The sequence below is a fragment of the Staurois parvus genome, unplaced genomic scaffold, assembly GCF_062004578.1.
Source record: "Staurois parvus isolate SC_StPar_1 unplaced genomic scaffold, SC_StPar_1.0 ptg000205l, whole genome shotgun sequence".
In the NCBI taxonomy this organism is placed as follows: domain Eukaryota; kingdom Metazoa; phylum Chordata; class Amphibia; order Anura; family Ranidae; genus Staurois; species Staurois parvus.
In genome coordinates, this window is record NW_028318001.1 from 1,193,167 (window position 1) to 1,218,532 (window position 25,366).

Below are 25,366 nucleotides of genomic sequence, written 5' to 3' on the forward strand. Positions count from 1 at the left end.
TCTCAAAGGTTTTAAATGCCCAGACTCATCTGACCTTGCCCCAACAATCAGCACCATGGGTTCTTCTAAGCAGTTGTCTAGAAAACTGAAACTGAAAATAGTTGACGCTCACAAAGCTGGAGAAGGCTATAAGAAGATAGCAAAGCGTTTTCAGATGTCAATATCCTCTGTTCGGAACGTAATTAAGAAATGGCAGTCATCAGGAACAGTGGAAGTTAAAGCAAGATCTGGAAGACCAAGAAAAATATCAGACAGAACAGCTCGCAGGATTGTGAGAAAAACAATTCAAAACCCACGTTTCACTGCACGATCCCTCCAGAAAGATCTGGCAGACACTGGAGTTGTGGTACACTATTCCACTATAAAGAGATACTTGTACAAATATGGTCTTCATGGAAGAGTCATCAGAAGAAAACCTCTTCTACGTCCTCACCACAAAAATCATCGTTTGAACTTTGCAAATGAACATATAGACAAGCCTGATGCATTTTGGAAACAAGTTCTGTGGACCGATGAGGTTAAAATTGAACTTTTTGGCCGGAATGAGCAAAGGTACGTTTGGAGAAGAAGGGGCACAGAATTTAATGAAAAGAACCTCTGTCCAACTGTTAAGCATGGGGTTGGATCAATCATGCTTTGGGGTTGTCTTGCAGCCAGTGGCACAGGGAACATCTCACGAGTAGAAGGAAAAATGGATTCAATAAAATTTCAGCAAATTTTGGATGGTAACTTGATGCCATCTGTGAAAAAGCTGAAGTTAAAGAGAGGATGGCTTCTACAAATGGATAATGATCCTAAACACACCTCAAAATCCATGGGGGATTACATCAAGAGGCGTAAACTGAAGGTTTTGCCATGGCCTTCACAATCTCCTGACCTCAACATAATTGAAAATCTATGGATAGACCTTAAAAGAGCAGTGCGTGACAGACAGCCCAGAAATCTCAAAGAACTGGAAGACTTTTGTAAGGAAGAATGGGCAAAGATACCTCAAACAAGAATTGAAAGACTCTTGGCTGGCTACAAAAAGCGTTTACAAGCTGTGATACTTGCCAAAGGGGGCAGTACAGGATATTAACTCTGCAGGGTGCCCAAACTTTTGCAGACGCCATTTTTTTGTTTTCTGTTATTTTGAAAGTGTAAATGATGGAAATAAAATCTAACTTTTGTTGACATATTATAAGAATGTCTAATCTGTAATTTGATGCCTTTTGGAAATTTTTCCATCTTTCCTTGGCTTCTTTATGCACATTAATACAAATGTTTAGCTGGGGTGCCCAAACTTTCAATCCCCACTGTAGTTGTACTTTAATTGCTAGTTAATCTGTGGCATACACAGTGCTCCCATCTTCAGGAACACAGCAAACTCATATGACAGGAGAAGTGGAGCAAGCTCCTCTGCCAGATAAAAGGATTAAACTTTAGCTCCAGCTACAAATGATTATTTTAGATTTGGTAAGTGTGGAAGGTTTAGAATATTTATCCAGTTTTAAATACTGACTGTGTCTAAATACAGTAAGTGGGTGTATCCAAAGCAGCACAGACAGTAAAAAAAATCCAAATGAGGTTCTAAACCATTTTTCACACCATTCCCATTAGGGGACAGAGCTACAGGACACACTAGTAATGTAGAAGCTGGTGGATAGAGCCATAGAGCATAGTGGGGACACAGAGCAGCATTACTGACAAACATTATAAGATATTATAAGTGGCGTGGCACGTTATGTGATAATCAGGTTTATGAATCCCACCCTACTTAAGAAAGATATGCGTAAACCCAGAGTCATCTAACCTGCATAAAATTTCTCAGCCTTTGGTGTATATATATAGTACAAATAGGATACGCACTTCTAATATTAATATACTAGGGGGTACATTACCCTCCACATAACACACCCAATCTAAAGAAAGCCCATGAAACATTCAGCAAGTTTTATCTGTATGAACATCTTCACATATCAAAATTGTTATTTATAACTAAAGATTGCATCTCAGACTTCACAATTTTTATTCAAAATTCTATATCAAAGTACTGTAATTGACACTCACACTGCAGGGAGCATCTCACTACCAAGTTTACTTTGATAAGAATTATGGTTGTTTTTATTCCTTACCTTGATGTCCACAGCATAAGGCTGGACATTCTGACCTATTTTCTCCAGAAATGTGTACAAGAACTTCAGTGCTTCTTCCCGACAATCTCTTAACTGAAAGCAAAATACATAAAAGATTAAAACTATGGTACAAAAGCAAACTATGCCTTTCAGAAAATAAAAATCAACATTGGATGTGTGTAACTAGCTTACCTCTTCAACATTGAGAGATTTGCGTATAAACAAGATCAAGCCAAACTCTTTAGAGAAGACCAATGAAGTATTGAGATCTAGAAAGCAGGATACATGCCAAAATGTTACTATTGTAACAAAGTCTAAAGAGTTACACCGATTTCCTATGCATCACTTTGTACCTAAATAGACTTCAAAATATGCATTAACATGCAGTTATGCTCAGAAAACCAAAAAGTTTCTAATGAAAGATCTTTCCACTGACGTACATACTCAGGTCACTTGACATCACACGCTCTAGAGTATGGAGGAGGCTGGCAACCCCAGTGCTGATTGTATCTTAACCACTTGAGCCCCAGAGGATTTACCCCCCTTAATGACCAGGCCTTTTTTTGCTGTTTGGCGCTGCACTAATTCAAATGATAATTGCGCGGTCATGCAATGCTGTACCCAAACAAAATTTATGTCCTTTTTTTCACACAAATAGAGCTTTCTTTTGGTGGTATTTGATCACCTGTGCGCTTTTTATTTTTTGCGCTATAAACAAAAAAACCACAAAAATTTTGAAAAAAAACAATATTTTCTACTTTCAGCTATAAAAAATATATCGTAAACTCAAAGTTAGTCATAAATTTAAGCCAAAATGTATTCTGCTACATGTTTTTGGTAAAAAAAATCCCGTGCATTAGCGGGCAAACTGGCACTATCTAGGAGGGGCGCTAACACTATCGGAAGTAACCAGTGACACTAATACAGTGATCAGTAAAAATCTGTTCACTGTAATCAAGTGGTGACAGGGCAGTGAAGGGGTTAACTGGGGGGGGGGGCGATCAAGGGGTTAAATGGGATTTCTGGTGCACTAGCGGGCAAACTGGCGCTATCTGGGAGGGGCGCTAACACTATCGGAAGTCGCCAGCGACACTGATACAGTGATCAGTAAAAATTGGTTCACTGATCAGTGACACTGGTGACAGGGCAGTGAAGGGGTTAACTGGAGGGGGGGGGCGATCAAGGGGTTAAACGGGATTACTGGTGTACTGGCGGGCAATCTGGCGCTATCTGGGAGGGGCGCTAACTCTATCGGAAGTCGCCAGCGACACTGATACAGTGATCAGTAAAAATTGGTTCACTGATCAGTGACACTGGGTGACAGGGCAGTGAAGGGGTTAACTGGAGGGGGCGATCAAGGGGTTAAACGGGATTACTGGTGTACTGGCGGGCAAACTGGCGCTATCTGGGAGGGGCGCTAACTCTATCGGAAGTCGCCAGCGACACTGATACAGTGATCAGTAAAAATTGGTTCACTGATCAGTGACACTGGTGACAGGCAGTGAAGGGTTTAACTGGAGGGGGGGGGGGCGATCAAGGGGTTAAACGGGATTACTGGTGTACTGGCGGGCAATCTGGCGCTATCTGGGAGGGGCGCTAACTCTATCGGAAGTCGCCAGCGACACTGATACAGTGATCAGTAAAAATTGGTTCACTGATCAGTGACACTGGGTGACAGGGCAGTGAAGGGGTTAACTGGAGGGGGGGCGATCAAGGGGTTAAACGGGATTACTGGTGTACTGGCGGGCAAACTGGCGCTATCTGGGAGGGGCGCTAACTCTATCGGAAGTCGCCAGCGACACTGATACAGTGATCAGTAAAAATTGGTTCACTGATCAGTGACACTGGGTGACAGGGCAGTGAAGGGGTTAACTGGAGGGGGGGGCGATCAAGGGGTTAAACGGGATTACTGGTGTACTGGCGGGCAATCTGGCGCTATCTGGGAGGGGCGCTAACTCTATCGGAAGTCGCCAGCGACACTGATCAGTAAAAATCGCTTCACTGATCAGTGACACTGGTGACAGGGCAGTGAAGGGTTAACTGGAGGGGGGGGGGGCGATCAGGGGGTTAAATGTGTCCTAGAGTGTTCTAACTGTAGTGTAGTGCTTGTGTACTCACTTTTTGGATGTCTTCTTCTCTGTCTGGAACGGAATGTGTCCAGGCAGAGAAGAATGACATCATATCCTGCCCTGTGTGTATGTCAACACAGGACAGGATAGGACAGGGACCGATCATGTGATTTCAGCCAGAAATCACTGGCTGAAATCTAATGATTGATCCCTCCTGGATCAAATAGTGTCACCCGCGGGTCGGCGGGAGCGCGCGCCCCCTGCCGGCGAAAGTGTCGGGAGCGCGGAACCCGTTTTTAAACGTGGTTTTGCGCTCCACTGCCGCCCTGCACACGTATATACACAGTGGCAGGGCGGCAAGCGGTTAACCTCTTGCCCGCCACCCTATAGCAGAAATACTGCTACAGGGTTGCGCAAAATCACATATACATTATATATATATATATATATATATATATATATATATATATATATATATAGGGAGCATGCGCAAAATCACGTATATATATATGTAGGGAGCATGCGCGCCGCCCTGCCCGGGTCCCCATTGGCAGCTAGGGATGTCAATCACCAGGTCCCGGCTGGAGATTCCCCGCCGACACCCAGTGATCACCATGCAAAGCTGACAGAGGAGAGACCTGTGTGTAAACAACACAGGTCTCTCTCCTGCCAGCAAGGACATGCTGTTTTGCATTTCTCCGCACAACACAGAAACACAAAAACAGAATGACTCCAAGGTAAAACAACACACATAGTAAAAAACACACAACGCACAGTTAACCCTTTCTTGGCCAGTGTCATTAGTACAGTGTCAGTGCTTTTTATTAGCACTGATCACTGGGGATTTTTTTGTAGCAAAGGCATGTAACAGAATACACTTTGGCCTAAGTTTATGATGAAATTTGATCTTTTAAAAAATTTTTATTGGATGTTTAATAGCAAAAAGGTCATAAATGTTGTTTTTTCTTTTTCCTAATTCTCAGTCTTTTTTTGTTTATAGCACAAATAGAAAAAACACAGAGGTGATCAAATACCACCAAAAGAAAGCTCTATTTGTGGGGAAAAAAAAGGACATATATTTTATGTACAGTGTTGCATGACCATGCAATTGGCAGTTAAAATAACGCAGAGCCGTATTGCAAAAAATGGCCTGGTTAGGAAGGCGGGTAAATCCTCTGGCTAATAAAGAAGCAAAATAAATCCAACATAGTCAACTGCATTCTCTTAAAATCTGTCAAGCAAGATTACTGCTGCCAGTAATGTGTGCCACAGTATGTGGATGGGTTACCTGATCTGACAGATTTTTCCCAGATTGCATGTCTATTTGTACCTTGAGGACACAGAACTCACACATTCTGTTTAAATTTGCTTTCCACTTTCAATCCAAGATAACTCTGCAGAACCCATTCGTTATAGGACCAAAAGTACAGTTCAGACTTAGCTCCATACTCTTGCAATGGCCTATGTTATACCAGCAATGTGTATATCAGAAACATACTTTCCATAGAGAATCATGTTTAACCACTGAGGATTTACCCCCCTTCTTGACCAGGCCTTTTTTTGCGTTACGGCGCTGCATTACTTTAACTGACAATTGCGGGGTCATGCACTGCTGCACCCAAATGTAATTTACGTCCTTTTCTTTTCCCCACAAGTTGAGTTTCCTTTCGGTGGTATTTGATAGCCTGTGCGTTACTTTTTTGCGCTACAAAAAAAAAAAAAAAAAGACCGACAATTTTGAGGAAAAAAAAAACTATATTTTTGTTTTTTTGCCATTAAACATGTCCAGTAAAATCCCAATATGTGTAAATTAATCGGTTTAAAGTTATAGCGTTTACAAATGGTGGTATATATACTGGGATTTATTTATTTTTACTAGTAATGGTGGCGATCAGCGACTTATAGCGGGACTGTAGCAGGCATTCTGACAATGGGGGGGAACTGACTTGTGTCACTGACATCCCCAGTGACACCAATACAGTGAAAAAAGCACTGACACTGTACTAATTGCACAGGGCAGAAAGGGATTAACATGAGGGGCGATCAAAGGGTTAATGGTGTGCTGGGAGTATATTACTGCGGGGGCAGTGTGTTGGTGCTTCACTGTTCATTGTAAGCACACTGCTCTGCTGTGCACAGCCATCCATAACAGGGTGCCCGAGCTGACAGGGAGGAGGACCGTTGGTAAAAAAAAACAGTCCTCCTCCCCTTTGGAGATCTTCGGAAATCACCAGGCAGCAGCGTGTTATTACTGGCCGGGACCCGGTGATTGAAAGCCACAAATGGTGACACTGGTAGCGCGCACACATGGCTCGCTCGCGTCCCCTACCAGGAAATGCAAAATCATGTATATATACACACGTAATTTTGTGCACCCTTTCCACCCTGTAGCAGTATTTCTGCTATAGGGTGGACAGGAAGCGGGTAAAGGAAATTAATTGTGGGGGTTGTGGGCAGGAAGGGATTAACATGAGGGGTGGTCAAAAGGTTAACTGTGTGCTGGGAGTGTTTTACTGGGGGGCGGTGTGTTGGTGCTTCACTGTAAGCACACTGCTCTGGATGACTGTGCCGTGCACAGACATCCAGAGCAGTGTGCCCGAGCAGACAGGGAGGAGGACTGTTAGTAAACAAAGCAGCCCTCCTCCCCGGAGATCCTTGGTAATCACTGGCTGGGACCCGGTGATTGAAAGCTGCGGCGCGTGCCCCCTACCCGGAAATACAAAAGCACATATATACGTGATTTTGCGCACCCCTGCCGCCCTGTATCAGTATTAAATACAACACTTGAGTTTGCACCAAGCTTCTAAACGCCCCTCCATATTATCCCATGTGTCCATGCACACAGACGTTTAGAAGCTTTTAGCAGCAGCAGTTTTTAAAAGCTAAAAATACCCACTGCCAGTGCATCCAGGAGCAGCAGAGTTTTGACAGAAAAAACAATTAACGCATGTAAACAAGTGTTAACGCTAGGCGCACTTAACGCTTAAGAGGTAATTCATTTCAATGGCCAGAATAAACAATTATTCTCGTCAATGAAATGAATTAACGCTCAATCACTTGACACCTGTAAACGTGCCTAAACGCTTGTAAAAGCATTAGACACTTTTACAAGCGCTAGGTGTTTTTTCTGCCAAAACGCTGCTTCCAAGAGGATTAGTGTTTTTAAAACGTCCTTTTGGCAAGTGAAGTGCCCACCAAACGTGACCAATTCAATTGAATGGGGATGCTCTGCAACTGCTATTAAGGAGTTCAAGGGTTAAAACAGGAGATGTTGTATCACCTGTCAAATGCTTTTTAAAAGAGTGTTCCAAACCCTCTTCAGAGGCCAAAGCGGTCCTTATATTGGGACTACAGAACGATTAGCCTTTATATTGTGGAGAGGGAAAAGTGGGTTTGAAAAAGAAAACACAGAATCTGGTGCAGCTGTGCATGGTTGCCAATAAGCTTCTAACTTCAGCTTGTTCAATTAAGCTTTGACAATAAGGGCTTATGCAGGCCATAGATGGGTCGAAAATCGAACGATTTTTCAGCCGAAAATAAAATCAGCCGATATTCGGATCGTTAGTGGGTTAATAGGTCGGCCGTTTTTCGGGATTTTGGCAGATTTTGTTTATCGGTAAAGTTTGAAAAAAAATCGGCCGATTTTCGCAGCAATCATGGGCAAATCGGCCGATCTTTTTACCGATAAAAAATCTGCGCATGAGCAGTGACCTGCAAGAGGAAGATAAAAAGAAGTAGAAGAGGAAAAAGAAGTAGAAGAGGAAAAAGAAGAAGAAGAGGATGAAGAAGAATTCCAGTCTGGCAAAAAGTGTCCCTGCAGAGAGCTCCGCTATTTCTTTGACAGTTCTTTGACGTTTATAGCGGCTGCAACAATGTATCTATTTGTTTCCGAATAAAAACATCTGTATCCGAAATGGATACAAATAGATACAATGTTGCAGCCGCTATAAATGTCAAAGAACTGTCAAAGAAATAGCGGAGCTCTCTGCAGAGACACTTTTTGCCGGCTGTAGACGGGATGAAAATCGGCCGCTTTTTTACCGTTTCTGGTACCGTCGGCCAATTGAACGACCGATTTTTTGTTTTTTTTTTTAAAGAAAAATAGGCCGGTTTTCTCCCCATCTATGGCCTGCATTAGTCATACTACATGCTGTGACAGACGTTTTAACGCATGGTAAAAAGTTTGTCACCACAGGGACACACAGGAAATAATTGCTTCCTATGTGTCCCATTCACACTGCAATGTAGCCTAGTGCTGCGATGAAATGCAGACATGCTGCATTTTACATCACTGCGCAAGGCTGAATCGCACTGAAATGAGTACTGCTCAACAGTGCAATAAATGAAGTGTATGTTTTTTACACTTCAAATAAAGCTTGTACAAAATTCATAAAAAAAAAAAAGGAAAAAAGAAATAAAAAAAAAAAAGGGGAGCAGTGCGGTGCGCTAAATTAACGAAGAGCAGTTGTAGCGCTGAATCGCTCCGGCTGCTCTGTGATTTCACTGATATGCAATGTGAATTTACCATAAAACCTGTAAGCTGATTGGACAGCTACACAGGTCTCACAGACTGCAGCTATCCATCACCAGTGCACCCAGCACCATCTGTCCCTAGCGCTGAACATCTGTCAGTGTCCCATAAACATCTGTCAGTGAACAAATTTTAAAGTCAAGCACCCCCCCCCCCCCTTGCTCACATGCAAAGGCGAACGCACGCATTGGTCTCATACGCATACGTAAACAGTGATTGTACCAAACATGTGAGGTATTGCTGTGAATGTCAGCAAGAGAGCAATAGTTCGAGCACCAGACCTCCTCTGTAACTCTAAACTGGTAACCTGTAAAGGCTTATAAAGCATCACCTATGGAGATTTTTAAATACTGTAGTTTGGCACCATTCCATAAGCGTACGTAATTCTAAAGCTTGACATGTTTGGTATCTATTTACTCAGTGCAACAACATATTTTACCAAAAAGTTTGGTATTATATTGTATCTGTGTGCATTAAAATTCCTTAAAGCATTACTAAACCCACAACAGTAAAATCAGTCTGTATATGCAGTGAAGCATGCTTGTTATACTCACTGTGGAACCTAAGGGGGTAATCCTCCACACTGCGTAAAAAGGCTGTTTGATCCTATCTCCTTTGACCCTCCCCTTCTACTCTCTCCAATCCACCTGCTTATAGTACAGAGCTCTAGGAGTCACTCTGCACATGCTCAGTTTAGTGTTTATAGCTAGAGATTTATTTTATTTTGTGAAGGAGCATGTGATCAGCACAGGGCCAATCAGCATTGATCAGAGGGTCAAGAGTTATACAGCCTCATAAGACAGTCAGAGGAAGAATGAAAACTCCTCCTACAAGCTTTAACCAGTGCTCAGCTAAACACTGATGAAGTCAGAAGACTTTTATATACCGCTGATAAGAAAAGGTATTTAGCAGTTTATAGTTACAAAAAAAAAATGCATTTCCATGTGTGTACATGGCCAGATGTAGTGAATGCAGGGCCCTGGGTTTAGTACCACTTTAATGTGTATTTATTCCAACAAATCTGCATTTGAAAACCGGCTGCGCAAATACCATGTGACAAAACACACCATTTTATTCTCTAAGGCCCCACTCCCAACCTTCACCGATCTATCAAATGGATCTTCCCCGTTGATAAAGAGTAGCCCAAGAGTCAGAAGATGTATGCCTTTTTCCCAGTGGTCTCCAGTCCAGTAACAATACAGGTTCTCCTTATCCACTTTCTTGGTGGATTCTAAATGCAGTCATTAGATGTGGTGGCTGTATCAGTTTTCTTTGGCTTTTTTTCCCTCTGTTTTCACCTGGTGATCTGGCCAGTAACACACTTCCTGACTTCGTGAGACACATTATTATTATTTCAGGTACTTGTATAGCGCTGTCAATTCATGCAGCGCTTTACATACATATTGTACATTCACATCAGTCCCTAACCCTCAAGGGGCGTACAATCTAAAGTCTCTAACGTACATTCATATACTAGGGCCAATTTAGACAGGAGCCAATTAACTTACCAGCATGTCTTTGGAGTGTGAGGAAACCGGAGTACCCGGAGGAAACCCACGCAGGCAGAGGGAGAACATGCAAACTCCAGGCAGGTGGTGCCGTGGTTGGGATTTTGAACCGATGACCCTAGTACTGCCATGCAGAAGTGCTAACCATTTAGCCACTGTGCTGCCCATAACATCTGAAGGACTGAGCACAGGAGGCACAGCAGACATCAGGACAGTCAATCTAAGTTATGGCTGGTCGTATCTTTACAACTCTCTCAGACCTCTTGCAAGCCTGGCTTAGTAGTTGCAAGTATGCCTATGCCGTGTGAGAAATAACTTAAGATGTTTGTGCTGGAAAAAAAAATCATTTACTTTCTTCATTTTCTAAAGAATTGTGGGAAAAAATTACAACTTCAAAAAACTCTCCATGCCACTTACTAAATACCTTGGAATGTCTACTTTCCAAAAAGGGGTCATTCGGGGGGCATTTGTACTGTCCTCCTGGCTTGTTAGTGTCTCAAGAAATGATAGGTCGTCAGCATATCAGTTGCGATCAATTTTCAATGATTGGTAGCATAGCTTATAGACTCGAACATTCACACTGACCAAATAATATACACTGATTTGGTTTATTTTTACCAAAGCAATGTAGCAGTATAAATTATGGTCAAAATTTATGAAGAAAAATTATTTATTTGCAAAATTTTTTAACAGAAACTAAGAAAAACACTTTTCTTCCCCCCACAAGAATTTGTGTAAAAAAATTAAAATCATATGGGTACCGTGTTGCGTGACTGAGTAATTGTCAAAGTGTGAGAGCGCTGAAAGCTGGCCTGGGCAGGAAGGGGGTTAAAGTGCCCAGTATAGAGGTAGTTAACCTCCTTGGCGGTTTTCCCGAGTGTAGCTCGGGGTAGAATTTCTATACCAAGAACGGTAACCCCGAGCTACACTCGGGCTTACCATGCAGCGTTCTCTGGGGGTCCCTGCAGCACTTACCTTGTCCTTCGCTCCCACGATGGGTCCCCTGCAGCGTCCCCGTCCATCTCCTCCGGCGGATGCCGGCATCTGGCTTCCGTGTTCCGGTCCCTGTGACGTCGGAACGTTCGGGCGGCGGAACCGGCGGGAAATTTGAAATTTTTAAAAAATGACATTTTTGCTGTCATTGCTTTTTCACTGCATTTCACATACATTTTGTCCCCACTGCTTTGTCCTGTGCCCTGACTGCATTTTGACTGTTCTTTCTGCCTGGAAACTTAGAAAAGTCCATGGCGGCCAAAAAGCGTCCCTTTACATCAAAAGCGGTTTTAGAACAGCGATAGTAAATCAGAACCACTTGCAGAATTGAGTGATAATGATTTGTGGGGAAATTCGTCATCAGACACTGAAAACGATTTTGCGACTTTGCTCAGCGATGTGCGAATTTGCCTCTGTTTCAAATTTCAGTGTTTTTGGTTTGATTATATTATTGAATTAAATGTATTATTATTATATTATTATTTTTTATGATTATTTATTAAATTATAATTTATGATTTCGTGTTTCAAGTTTTATCATATCCGGAATGTTTAATAGACTCTTTTTTGGATAGATTTCAGTGAGTTATTCCTAAAAATTACAGCCTACAATAAAAAACTACATATTTCCATGCAAAAAAATGGTACCGCTTTCAGCACAAAATTCCTGACATAATCATACCGCCAGGGAGTTTAAAGAGAAACATTTACCCAAATAGCAGGGTGTGGCTCCCTGAATGTCACACAGCCATATTATCTAGAGGTTCACCGAAATGTAAATTCTGGTCCCAAAACCGAAACCCAAAATTCAGGATGCACTTGGCCAAAAACCAACATGGACCGTTTTTAAAAATGGACATTTTTTAAACGCAATTTTTTGGGGAAAAATACACTTTAACCACTTGTCCTCCATAGGATTTACCCCCCTTCCTGACCAGGCCAATTTCTGCGATACAACGCTGCATTAATTTGACAATTGCATGGTCATGCAACACTACACCAAAATGAAATATTTGATCACATGCATTTTTTTGCACTAAAAAAAAAAGACTGACAATTTTGAAGGAAAAAAAAATATTTTTTACTTTTTGCTATAAAACATGTCCAGTAAAAAAAAAAATTATCAAATTTAGTCACAAATTTAGGCCCAAATGTATTCTGCTACATGTTTTTGCTAAAAAAAAAATCCCAATACGTATAAATTCATTGGTTTACATGAAAGTTATAGCGTCTACAAATGGCAGTATTTATACTGGAATTTTTTTTTTTTTTCCAGTACTAGTAATGGCAGCGATCAGCGACTTATAGCGGGACTGTGGCAGGCATTCTGACACTGGGAGGGGACTAACTGCCACTGACATCCCCAGTGACACTAATACAGTGATCAGTGCTAATAAAAAGCACTGACACTGTACTGACACTAGGCAGAAAGGGGTTAACATCTGAGGTGATCAAAGGGTTATCTGTGTCTGTTTTACTATCTTGTCTGTGTGTGCTTTACTGTGTAAGCATGCTGCGTTGTATTGCTCTGTTATACGGAGCAATACAAAGCAGTGTGCTGGAGCCGACGGGAGAGATCTGTATTGTTTACATAAAGACTTCTCCTCTGTCAGTGTTCCTTGGCGATTGCCGGGTAATCTCCAGCCGGGACCCGGTGGTCGACAGCTGAAGCCCCCAATTGCGGCGCGGGTAGGACGGCGCACACACGCACCCCCTACCCGGAAATACAAAATCACGTATATATACGTAATTTTGAGCAGCCCTGCAGTAGTAGTTCTGCTATAGGGCAGTCAGGAAGCGGTTAATGAATTATAAAATATAGATATATCAAAAAATTGTTTGTAAAATATGAAAGATGTTATGCCGAGTAAGAAGATACCCATCATGTAATGCTTTAAAATTGTGCACGCTCATGGAATGGCGCCAAACTACAGTACTTAAAAATCTCCATGGGTGACGATTAAAATATTCTACAAGTTACCTGTTGAAGGTTACAGAGGCGGTCTAGTGATGGAATTATTGCTCTTGCTCTGATGTTCGCGGCAATACCTCACATGTTGGTTTGGGGGGGGGGTTGGTTGGCTGAGGCACTTTAAACATTTTTTTTTTTTAATATTTTATTACGTTCTTTTTTTACACTGTCCGTTTAAAAAGAAAATTGTACTCACTTTTATTACTATCACAAGGAATGCAAACATCTCTTGTCATAGAAATAAGCAGTTACAGGTCCTGTTTATGGACAGATATGGGGTCAATAAGACCCCACGTCTCCTCTACAATGTAAAACAGATTTAAAAAACAAAACAAAAAAAACCCTAAATGGCTTTGTTTACAAAGCTCCGGTACCAGAAGTGACATACTGACATCGCTCTGATCCTCCAAGGGCATAGACATGAGTGGAGGCCATCTTTCCTTCGCTGATCTCTATGCCCAGCACTGGGATCGTTGGATGGGTTCTCATGTAAGCGTGAGAACCACTGGGCAGAATGGGAAGACTACAAGTTCAGTCTTCCACCACAGCAGAACTTACAGAACCTGCTGGCACAAGTGCAATGAAATCACCACACGTGTAGTCCATTACTTCATAACAGAAACTTCATCCTGACCTAGCATTTAAATAATGCAAAAGCCTGGGCACTGGACACAACACACTGATCATAGTTGCAATGCACTGCAGACTTGAATGCATTTTTAAAGGATAAGCTCACCTATGAAAAAATAAAATAAATGCACATCTTTTTTCAGACAAAAAAAATGTGCATTTATTTATTTTTTTACTAGGAGCCTGCAAAGCATTGCACCCATGATCTGCTGATCACAGGTGCAATGCAAGGCTCTTGCAGACTGTCAGTGTAAGCTGTCAGCTCATATGGGCAGGCAGTTACACACTGACAGGATGCATCAATTAACTACCTAGAGCACTCAACAGCGCCCTAGTAGTTCATTGAGAACTACAAGCCGACAGCCGCAATGGCTTTCGGGACTTGTAGTTCTCCCATGCACATAACTGTGAATGAATGACATGGCTAGGTGAGCCACAGCCACATTTTAAAAGACTGCAACAGTGAGTGCAGGGAGAAGATTCCCCGGGGGGGGGGGGGGGGGGGTGCAATAGTAACAAGTTACACAATGAATATGGGTAAACTTAGCCTTAAAGCTTAACTCCACAAATAACGTACCTTTAAAGTTTTTTGGTGCCAAGCTAGCCCAATCCAACTGTTTACTGCACTAACAGATGTGCTTGCTGGGCATGCTGCATAAACTAAGGCTAGCTGCAGCTACATACAGTCTAGAGTGTTCTGGCAGTGGGAAAAGAACATCCCATCCTGTTCCTGAAACAAAACTGACTTGAGCTGAATGCTTTAGCCATTCACAGGAAGATTTGTATTCTATGAAAGATTACAAAGTTTCCTCTCATTTGCCAAGTCAGAAACTGTGAGTTATCTGTCCGTCCACCTCAGCCAATCAAAGGAGGTCTTGCATTCATTCATACAACACAAAGCTCCCTGTGAATGGCTGAGCAGCGCTCAGCCCAACTATTTTGCTCTGGCAGTGGCATGGGAAACTTCTGTCCCACTGCTGGAACAGAGGACTCTATAATGTATTCAGCTGAGGCTACAGTTTATAGTGAACGCAGCAAGGGCACTTGTTAGGGCAGTAAATAGTTTGTGTGGGCCAGGTTGGCTCAAACGTTTTTAACCACTTGTCCTCCTGAGGATTTACCCCCCTTCCTGACCAGGCCATTTTTTGCGATATGGCGCTGCGTTACGTTAAATTTACATTCTTTGTTCCCCCACGTATTGAGCTTTCTTTCGGTAGGATTTGATCGCCTTTGCATTTTTATTTTTTGCACTATAAAAAAAAAAAGACCAACAATTTTGAGAAAACAATATTTGACTTTTTGCTATTAAACATGTCCAGTAAAAAAAAAATCCCAATACGTGTAAATTATTTGGTTTACGTGAAAGGTATAGCATTTACAAATGGCAGTATATTTACTGAAATTTTAATTTTTACTAGTAATGGCAATTAGTGAGTTATAGCAGGATTGTGGTGGGCATTCTGACACTGGTGGGAACTGATTTGGTGTCACTGACATCCATAGTGATTAGTGCTTAAAAAAAGAAAAAAAAAACAAAACATTGACATTGTACTAATGGCACTGGGCAGGAAGGGGTTAACATGAGGGGCGATCAACGGGTTGTGTGCAGAGAATGTTTTACTAGGGGCCATGTCAGGGTGCTTTACTGTAATCACACTGCTCTGGATGGCTGTGCTGTGCATCCACAGCAGTGTGCTTGTGCTGACAGAGGGGAATGTTAGTAAACAAAGCAGTCCTCCCGGTCAGAGATCTTCCGAGTAATTACTAGCCGGGAACCGGTAATTGACAGCCGCTGCCGCAAATGGTGGTGCAGGTAGGGCACACGCACGGCTTGCGCCCCCTATCCGGAAATGCAAAATCACGTATATATCCACACGTGATTTTGCACACCCTTGCCGCCTTGTAGCAGTATATCTGCTATAGGGTGGACGGGAAGAGAGTAAAGGAAATTAATTGTGGGGGTTGTCTTAAATTTTTGTTTTTATTTTATTGATGTGGATGCATGTTATTAACGTGGGACTCCAGCCAAAATTGAAAAGTAGTTGCTGCTTTTTTAAAAAACAGACACTCACTTCACGGGTTGTTCCCATCAGTGTGGGCACCTGGCTGTGACAGCTTACAGCCTCATAACTAGGTGCCCACTGCACATGCGCGAGCAGCGCTGCACTAGTCTTTGGGGACCTGTCATGTGTCCCAAAAGACTATGGGGGGGGGTATGGTGAGGACAACTTCTGATTGCCTAGGCCAGGGGTGGGCAACTGTGGCCCTCCAGCTGTTATAGAACTACAAGTCCCATGAGGCATTGCAAAACTGACAGTTACAAGCATGACTCCCAAAGGCAGAGGCATGATGGGACTTGAAGTTCACCAACAGCTGGAGGGCCCAGTTGCCCACCCCTGGCCTAGGCAATCACAGCAGAAGTGGGAGCGGGTACCTGTCAAACTTGGGTACCCACTCCCCAAAGGTGGCAATCCTTAACAGGGAGCAGGAGACAAGGCCTTAAACCAGAACGTCCCCTTTTGGGTGGAGCTCCGCTTTAAAGTATAACTAAAGTTAAAACTCTTTTTTTAGTTTTGGAAGGAGTGCTGAGGGATTATAACTCGTCAGTTTGTATTACAGTCTTGGCCCCTATTAGGGAGATTCACCCTATTTGGCCCATTTATCATTGAAATTAAAAGAAAATCCTAAATTTTCGGTTGTCCCCAGCAAGTAATAGAGGGGAAATCTTCACTAGTTCTGGTGACCTGGGGGTCCTCAAAAGGACCTTTATTTGGCAGGGAATTTTTCCCACTTCCTGTTTTGGCTATGGGACAGGAAGTGAAGGGAAATGTCCCCAATGGGACACAGCTGGCAAAAAAAAAAAAAAAAAAAGACAGGAGTTATAACCACCCCTTTACTCTATGCAAATCAAATTGATGGAAAAAAAAAAGTTTTGCCTATAGTCCTACTTTCATTTTTTGCAAAAGATGGATTATAGCTTTAACAATCTCAGAAAGCTCTCAAACTGAGGTCATTGTCAAAAGCCCAGTCATCCTAAAGATGCTGTAATACAATAGGTGTTGGCTTCCACTGCACACTCCATGCATCCACCTGTACCCCCCACCACCCCCCAAGTACACACATGGTTGGGACAATGCTGGGCCGCCATGTGTCAGACACGCCCGCTGAAACAAAGGAACATCCCTCTCTACCACAGCACCAGTGCGGAGTTACATCATTTCTAGGAAAACTCTTAGAAAGTAACAAGTCCGCCGCCAGCCCCGACCTCAGACCGCCCACTACAGGGAAATGGAGGGAAGTCGGAGCACACCGGAGGATGGAAGGGACTCCTGCATGGAGCACACCCCCGCCCGCAGCACTGTATGAAAACCCACAGTACACACACCCAGCACACTGCTCCCCTGCGCCGTCACCACACACTCCTCTCCCAGGCTTCGCAGGAGGCCCAGAGCCGCCTCACACTGCAGCCCTGGATCCCCGGAGTCCACCAGACGGTGCAGCTGGTGCAGACTGCCCAGAATACCGCCAGCCGACTCAGTTCGGAGCGCCTCGCTGCCTTCTCCTCCATCAGAGCGGGAACCGCCGGAGCTCATAAGCGACATGACACCAGCGGAGATTACACTGACAGTAGAGGCGGGGGCACCCGATACTGACTTCCCGGAGCCTGCGTCACATGACCGGGCAATTCCACAAGGGGCGGTGCTGGGCCGTGCCTCTGTCACATGACTGAGCAAGGTCAGAAGGGGAGAACTCCCTTTAAACACTTGCATACCGGGCACTTATACCCCCTTCCTGCCCAGGCCAAATTTCAGCTTTCAGCATCGTCGCACTTTGGATGACAAATTGTTGCACGGTCATGCAACACTGTACCCATATGAGCTTTTTATTTTTTTCACACAAATAGAGCTTTATTTTGGTGGTATTTAGTAAGCATGCACTGAAATTTCAGCTACTGAAACATATCTGCCCAAAATAGCTATCAGCATTTTGCCGATCGGAAGAATTTAGCCCATACAAGGGTTTGCGTGTACTGCAGATGTGAGGGTGGGGTGGGAAGAAAATGTGTGTGGGGGGGCAGAGAAATGCAGTAGAGGAGCAGTGTATACAGTGACTGGCTGTCACTATGTCCATGTCGGTTTTTAAATGCAACTGACACTTTTTCCTGCTGAGAGAAACAGCTCCTTCTTGGAGCTATGGTGAAGAAAAAGAAAATCTGGCAATTGCATTTAAAAACCAGCACTGATATATAGTGATAGCCAGTAAGGGAGCGTATAAACTGCTCCCTCACCGTATACGCTGCCCCCTCTCCATATACGCTGCTCCCTGACCGTATACGCTGCCCCCTCTCCGTATACGCTGCCCCCTGACCGTATACGCTGCCCCCTCACCGTATACGCTGCCCCCTCTCCGTATACGCTGCCCCCTCACCGTATACGCTGCCCCCTCACCGTATACGCTGCCCCCTCTCCGTATACGCTGCTCCCTCTCCGTATACGCTGCCCCCTCACCGTATACGCTGCCCGCTCTCCGTATACGCTGCCCCCTCTCCGTATACGCTGCTCCCTGACTGTATACGCTGCCCCCTCTCCGTATACGCTGCTCCCTGACCGTATACGCTGCCCCCTCTCCGTATACGCTGCTCCCTCACCGTATACGCTGCCCCCTCTCCGTATACGCTGCCCCCTCTCCGTATACGCTGCCCCCTCACCGTATACGCTGCCCCCTCTCCGTATACGCTGCCCCCTCACCGTATACGCTGCCCCCTGACCGTATACGCTGCCCCCTCTCCGTATACGCTGCTCCCTCACCGTATACGCTGCCCCCTCTCCGTATACGCTGCTCCCTCACCGTATACGCTGCCCCCTCACCGTATACGCTGTCCCCTCTCCGTATACGCTGCTCCCTGACCGTATACGCTGCCCCCTCTCCGTATACGCTGCTCCCTGACCGTATACGCTGCCCCCTCTCCGTATACGCTGCTCCCTGACCGTATACGCTGCCCCCTCTCCGTATACGCTGCTCCCTGACCGTATACGCTGCCCCCTCTCCGTATACGCTGCCCCCTCTCCGTATACGCTGCCCCCTCTCCGTATACGCTGCCCCCTCTCCGTATACGCTGCTCCCTCACTGTATACACTGGTCCTCCCCCCCCCCCCCCACAAAGTGGACCTGTCACTCATATGCTATCATATAGGGGACTATTGGTCCCCTATGTGATAGCAATAAAATCATAAGTTAAAAAAAAAATAAAAATATACATGAAAGTAGAAAAATACAAAACAAATTGGAGCCTCCCCACCCCCACATACACAGAGATTTCAATTTCAGTTCATTTTTCAGTCACATGCATTCCGAATTTTCGGTATCGGTTTCAGGACCAGAGTTTTCATTTCAGTGCACCACTAGTATTTAATCACCTCTGAGTGTTTTATTTTTTGCACAATAAACAAAAAAAAGCCAAAAATTTAAAAAAAAAATTCTATTATAAAACTTTGCAAACAGGAAATTTTTCTCCTTCACTGATGGGTGTTGATGAGGCTGCACTGATAGGCAGCACTGATAGGTTGCACTGATATGCACAATGATGGGCACTGATGAGCAGGGCTGTGGTTAAGGGGGTACCACCAGTCCTCCTGTTCAGGGTCCAGGCAGCTGAGTGAATCAGGGCAATTACTGGAACTGATGAATGTCTCTCTGTGCAGCAGCTGAAATCTTCTCTCCCTCCTGATGGTTTTCAGCTGGTGCAGAGATCGACATACAGGGGATCGGTTGCCCCTCTGGCTGCAACCCTCACCCTCCCTGTGCACCATACATTGCCCCCACCCTCACAGTGCTGCCAGCTTGCCCCCTCTCCTACCCACCGGAAGCTGCAAGCACACAATAGGATCCTTCAGGATGCAGAGCGGGTAAAGGGTCTAGTAAATATGTCACATTTACCAGGCCCTTTCTTTCTTGAATTGACACAATAAACCGAAGCATAGTAAACTGTGTTTCTTTTGGGGAGGGCCCTGTCAGGTTGGCTGTTTGTGGCCCCGAGATTTCTAACAGCTGCCCTGCTGATAAGCGGCACCAACGGGCAACTCTGATTGACGGCACTGACAGCGCTGAATTGCGGCACTGACTGTCGGAACTGACAGGCACTGATGGGCTGCACTACTGGGCGCTGCTGGGGGGCATTTCTGGGCACTGATCATCAGGGCACTGATCATTAGTGCCGATCTCTTTTATGACAATTGCCGGTTATCGGCAGTACTTTCCTCACACTGCGACAGCGTGAGGACAGTGCTGCCGATAACCGGCAATTGTATTTACTTGGTGATCTGCTGTGTCATTGGACACAGCTGATCATGTGGTAAAAGGCCGCTGTGATTGGCCTTTTACCTCATCATGTGATCATCTGTGTCCATAGGGCACAGCAATCACGGAGATCGCCAGGTGCGCGCCTCTGGGCGCGTTCTGGGAGGACGTCATATGATGCCCTCCCAGAACTGGACAACCACGCTGTAGCCTTCATTCAGCTATAGTGCGGTTGGCAAGAGGTTAAAAGACCACTATTGGGAGGAAAATCTGATAGCTGCTACCTGGTGCACTTTAGCAAAGAGGAGGGAAGAGGGGGGTCTAATATTTAACTTTTTTCTTTCGTTTAAGACCTCACATTGGGGTTGATTTACTAAAATTGGGGAGTGCAAAATCTGGTGCAGCTGTGCATGGTAGTTTCTAATGTCAGCTTGTTCAATTAAAGTGACACTAATGCAGGCCATAGATGGGGAGAAAAACGGCAGATTTTTCTTTTAAAAAACGAAAAATCGGTCGTTCAAGCGGCCGACGTTACCATCAATGGTAAAAAAAATCGTCCGATTTTCATCCTGTCTACAGCCGGCAAAAAGTGTCCCTGCAGAGAGCTCCGCTATTTCTTTGACAGTTCCTTGACATTTACAGAGGTTTGAACAATGTATCTATTTGTATCCATTTAGGATACAGATGTTTTTATTCGGAAACAAATAGATACAATGTTGCAACCGCTGTAAATGTCAAGGAACTGTCAGAGAACTGTCAAAGAAATAGCGGAGCTCTCTGCAGAGACACTTTTTGCCATACTGGAATTCCTCTAATTTTTCATCCTTCTTCTTCTTCTCCTGCTTCATCATCATCCTCTTCTTCTTCTTCTTCATCATCATCCTCTTCTTCTTTTTCATCATCATCCTCTTCTTCTTCGTCATCATCATCCTCTTCTTCCTCTACTACTTCTTCATCATCATCCTCTTCTCCATCATCATCATCCTCTTCTTCTTCTTCTTTGTCATCATCATCCTCTTCTTCGACTTCTTCATCATCATCCTCTTCTTCTTCTTCTTCTTCCTCTTCATCATCATCATCCTCTTCCTCTACTTCTTCGTCTTCTACTTCTTCTTCCTCTTCATCATCATCATCCTCTTCTTCTACTTCTTCTTCCTCTTCATCATCATCCTCTTCTTCTTCTTCCTCTTCATCATCATCATCCTCTTCTTCTTCTTCTACTACTTCTTCCTCTTCTTCATCATCATCCTCTTCTTCTTCTACTTCTTCTTCCTCTTCTTCATCATCATCCTCTTCTTCTTCTTCTACTTCTTCTTCCTCTTCTTCATCATCATCCTCTTCTTCTTCTTCTACTACTTCTTCTTCATCATCATCATCCTCTTCTTCTACTTCTTCTTCCTCTTCATCATCATCATCCTCTTCTTCTACTTCTTCTACTTCTTCTTCCTCTTCATCATCATCATCATCCTCTTCTTCTACTTCTTCTTCTACTTCCTCTTCATCATCATCATCCTCTTCTTCTACTTCTTCTTCTACTTCCTCTTCATCATCATCATCATCCTCTTCTTCTACTTCTTCTTCTTCTTCCTCTTCATCATCATCATCCTCTTCTTCTTCTACTTCTTCCTCTTCTTCATCATCATCCTCTTCTTCTTCTACTTCTTCTTCCTCTTCTTCATCATCATCCTCTTCTTCTTCTTCTACTTCTTCCTCTTCTTCATCATCATCCTCTTCTTCTTCTTCTACTTCTTCTTCCTCTTCTTCTTCTTCATCATCATCCTCTTCTTCTTCTTCTACTACTTCTTCTTCCTCTTCATCATCCTCTTCTTCTACTTCTTCATCATCATCCTCTTCTTCTTTTTCTTCATCATCATCATCATCCTCTTCTTCTTCGTCATCATCATCCTCTTCTTCTTCTACTTCTTCATCGGCATCCTCTTCTTCTTCTACTACTTCGTCTTCCTCTTCATCATCATCATCCTCTTCTTCTTCTACTACTTCTTCTTCCTCTTCATCATCATCATCCTCTTCTTCTTCTTCATCATCATCCTCTTCTTCTTCTACTACTTCTTCTTCCTCTTCATCATCATCCTCTTCTTCTTCTTCCTCTTCATCATCCTCTTCTTCTACTTCTTCTTCCTCGTCATCATCTTCATCCTCTTCTTCTTCTTTTTCTTCTTTTTGTCTTCCTCTTGCAGGTCACTGCTCATGCGCAGATTTTTTATCAGTAAAAAATCGGCCGATTAGCCCATTATTGCAGCGAAAATCGGCCGATCGGCAAAATCGCCCGATTTTTTTCCAACTTTCCTGATTAAAAAAAACGGCCAAAATACCGAAAAACGGCCGAACAAATAGCCCACTAACGATCCGAAAATCGGCCGATTTTATTTTCGGCCGAAAAATCGGCCGATTTTCGACCCATCTATGGCCTGCATTAAGCTTTGCTTTGTGGGTTTTTTTTTTATATAACAAACATGTCTTCTATATTTACCTGCTCTGTGCAGTAGTTTTGCATAGGGCAGCCTCGATCCTCTTCTTTTTGGGTCCCCTGCGGCGCTCCTGGCTCCTCCCCCTCGAGCAGTGTCCCGAGGGAAAGCTGATCGTCCTGGGGGCACCGCTACGTGCTCATCCCCATGCCACCAGTCTATGCGTCCATAAGATATATAGGGTCGTGGCTCCCCCCTCACTCACTCTCTCCTCATTGGCTGTGATTGACAGCAGCGGGAGCCTTTGGGCACACGCTGCTGTATCAGTCAATGAGGAGGGAGAGTCCCCAGACAGTAGAGGCTGTCGAGAACATTGCTGGACCACAGGAGACTAAGGTAAGGATTGGGGGCACTGCTGCATACAGAAGGTGTTTTACCTTCATGCATAGAATACATGAAGGTAAAAAACCTTCACCCTTTACAACCACTTTAAGCTTTGATAATAAAACTTAGAAGCTGATTGGTTTCTATGCACACCTGCAACAACGTTTGCACTCTCCAGTTTTACAGTTGCAAGAAAAAGTATGTGAACCCCTTGGGATTACGTGGAGTTTTGCATGAATTGGGCATAAAATGTGCTCTGAACGTCATCTAAGTCACAACAATAGAAGAACACAGTCTGCTGAACATAATACTACACAAACATTAGATGTTGCCATGGTTTAATTGCACATAACATGTAAACATTCACAGTGCAAGGAGGAAAAAGTATGTGAGGCCCTAGCTTAATGACTTCTCCCAGAGCTAATTGGAGCCAGGAGTGAGCCAACCTTGACTCCAATCAGTGTGATGATATTGGATGTGTTGCTAACAGCTGTCCTGCCCTTAAAAAACACCTGTTTTGGGTTTACTGGTTTCAAGAAGCACTGTCTGATGTGAACCATGCCTCGCAGAAAAGAGCTCTCAGAAGACCTACATTTTATGCCCAATTCATGACCAGAGCATGGATGATCATCCGTTTACACCCGTTAATGTCCGTATCCGTTAACATCTGTTTTTTTGAATGGAAGAAAACCCTATTTTTCTTTCGTACAAAACCACAAAAAAACGGAATGGATGAAAAACGAATGTAAACGGATGAAAAGCAGATGAATAGCTGGCAATAGGAAATTCCTCCATTCAATCTAAGTGGCAAGGATTGTGAAGGTTCTGTTAAAAAATTTAAAAAAAAGCCCTACAGCGCCGCACTTTCACTTCTGCTGGTGCTCTCATCTTTGCCTGCTCTTCCTTCCATGTTTGTGCTCTCTGGCAGTTTAAATAGCAGGACCGCAATTACATCATTCTTGCACCTAGGAGTCATCATGACACAGAATCTCTGCATTTATGGCACACTCAGTGTGCCGTGAATGCAGAGCGTCACTGAGCATGCGCAGCGTTATCATCGCCATTGCCAATGTGAATATCTCCTAAACGATGCAAGTTTAGGAGATATTCACCATGCCTACAGGTAAACTATATTATAAACCTGTAGGTACAATTTAAACATGGTAGTTTACTACCACTTTAAAGTGGAACTCCACCCAAAAAGGGAAGTTCCGCTTTAAGCCTTTGTCCCCCGCTCTCCCTTAAGGATTGGAACCTTTGGGGAATGGAGGGGGGGAGCAGGTACTCAAATCTGACAGGTACCCTGTCAGATTGTGATACAAAAGGTATGTGAGAAATGAGCAGATGGAGAGTATAGAAGTACAGTTTTTAGATGGAGGCAGCATAAGCTTTCCTGGAGAGATGCGGTTTCATAGACTGCTATGGGGATGCAAAACCCACTTGAAGCGAACAAAAGCCACTCAACACAGGACCTAAAACAGGATTTCTAAATCGGGGTTTTACCACAGGTCACCATTCCAGCAGATGCATATATCTAGCCAATGGTGGCTTTAATTTCCTGCTGCTGAATAGCTCTAAAGGACACTGACTGATATCTGCCCTACGGGGCCTGTAAAACCAGGATTGCACAGAGCGGCCCCTTACCTCCTCTTTGGGAGTAGAGATGTGCACAATGGGGAAATTTGTTTCACTTTGGATTCATTTGTTAGAATGATTCGTATTTGGAATTCATTTTGTATATTCGGATTCATTTTGTATATTCATTATTTTCCAATTGATTAGAATTTAGAATTTCGGAAGACCGCTATTATTCATGGTATTCTATTCTATTCAAATTTCAAAGATGGCTATATTCTTTCTAGTTTATTCTTTCCTACTTGAAATTCATATTTTGGAAGACAACTATATTCTTTGTTTTATTCTATTCGAAATTCACATTTCGGAAGATGGCTATAATCTTTCTATTCTATTTCCAAATTTTGGAGGAGACAGCTATATACTGTTTATTTTATTCTATTTGAATTTTGGAAGACGGCTATATCCTTTCTATTCTATTTTTTATTCTATCCCTTTATTTTATATTCTATTCTCTTCTGTTCTATTCTACTTCTTTATATTATATTCTTTTAATTTCCATTCTATATTATTCTACTTTTTTATGCAGTTTTTTTTTCTTTTCTATCCTATCATTTTTTATTCTCTCTTTTCTATCTTTTTTTTCCATTTCTGCTTTTCTATCCTACTCTAGTCTATTGTTTTATTTTATTATTTTCTATAAAGCAGCCTAAGTAGGAATTATCTTATTTCACTTTTACACCTTATTGTATTTTTTGCAATATGTTTCCATTTCAAACTCATTTTCCTGCAAAAAAATGTGCATTTATTATTTTTTTTTGTCAAAAGGTGAACTTATCCTTTAAAGGAGAGGTATAGCCAAACCTTT

At 43.4% G+C, this 25,366-nt stretch overlaps 1 protein-coding gene across 1 annotated transcript in view; it reads right to left on the reverse strand.

The window, feature by feature from the left end:
- Positions 1-17,438, reverse strand: part of PRKDC (protein kinase, DNA-activated, catalytic subunit) — a 378,101-nt gene extending 360,663 nt beyond the window's left edge. Inside the window, exons 1-3 of the mRNA XM_089678402.1 lie at positions 17,202-17,438; positions 2,307-2,383; positions 2,115-2,207 (exon numbers count right to left, since the gene is read on the reverse strand). Of these exons, the coding sequence (XP_089534528.1) occupies positions 2,115-2,207; positions 2,307-2,383; positions 17,202-17,418 (387 nt within the window). The 5' untranslated portion in view covers positions 17,419-17,438. The remainder of the gene's footprint in view (positions 1-2,114; positions 2,208-2,306; positions 2,384-17,201) is intronic.
- Positions 17,439-25,366: the final 7,928 nt, after the last annotated feature.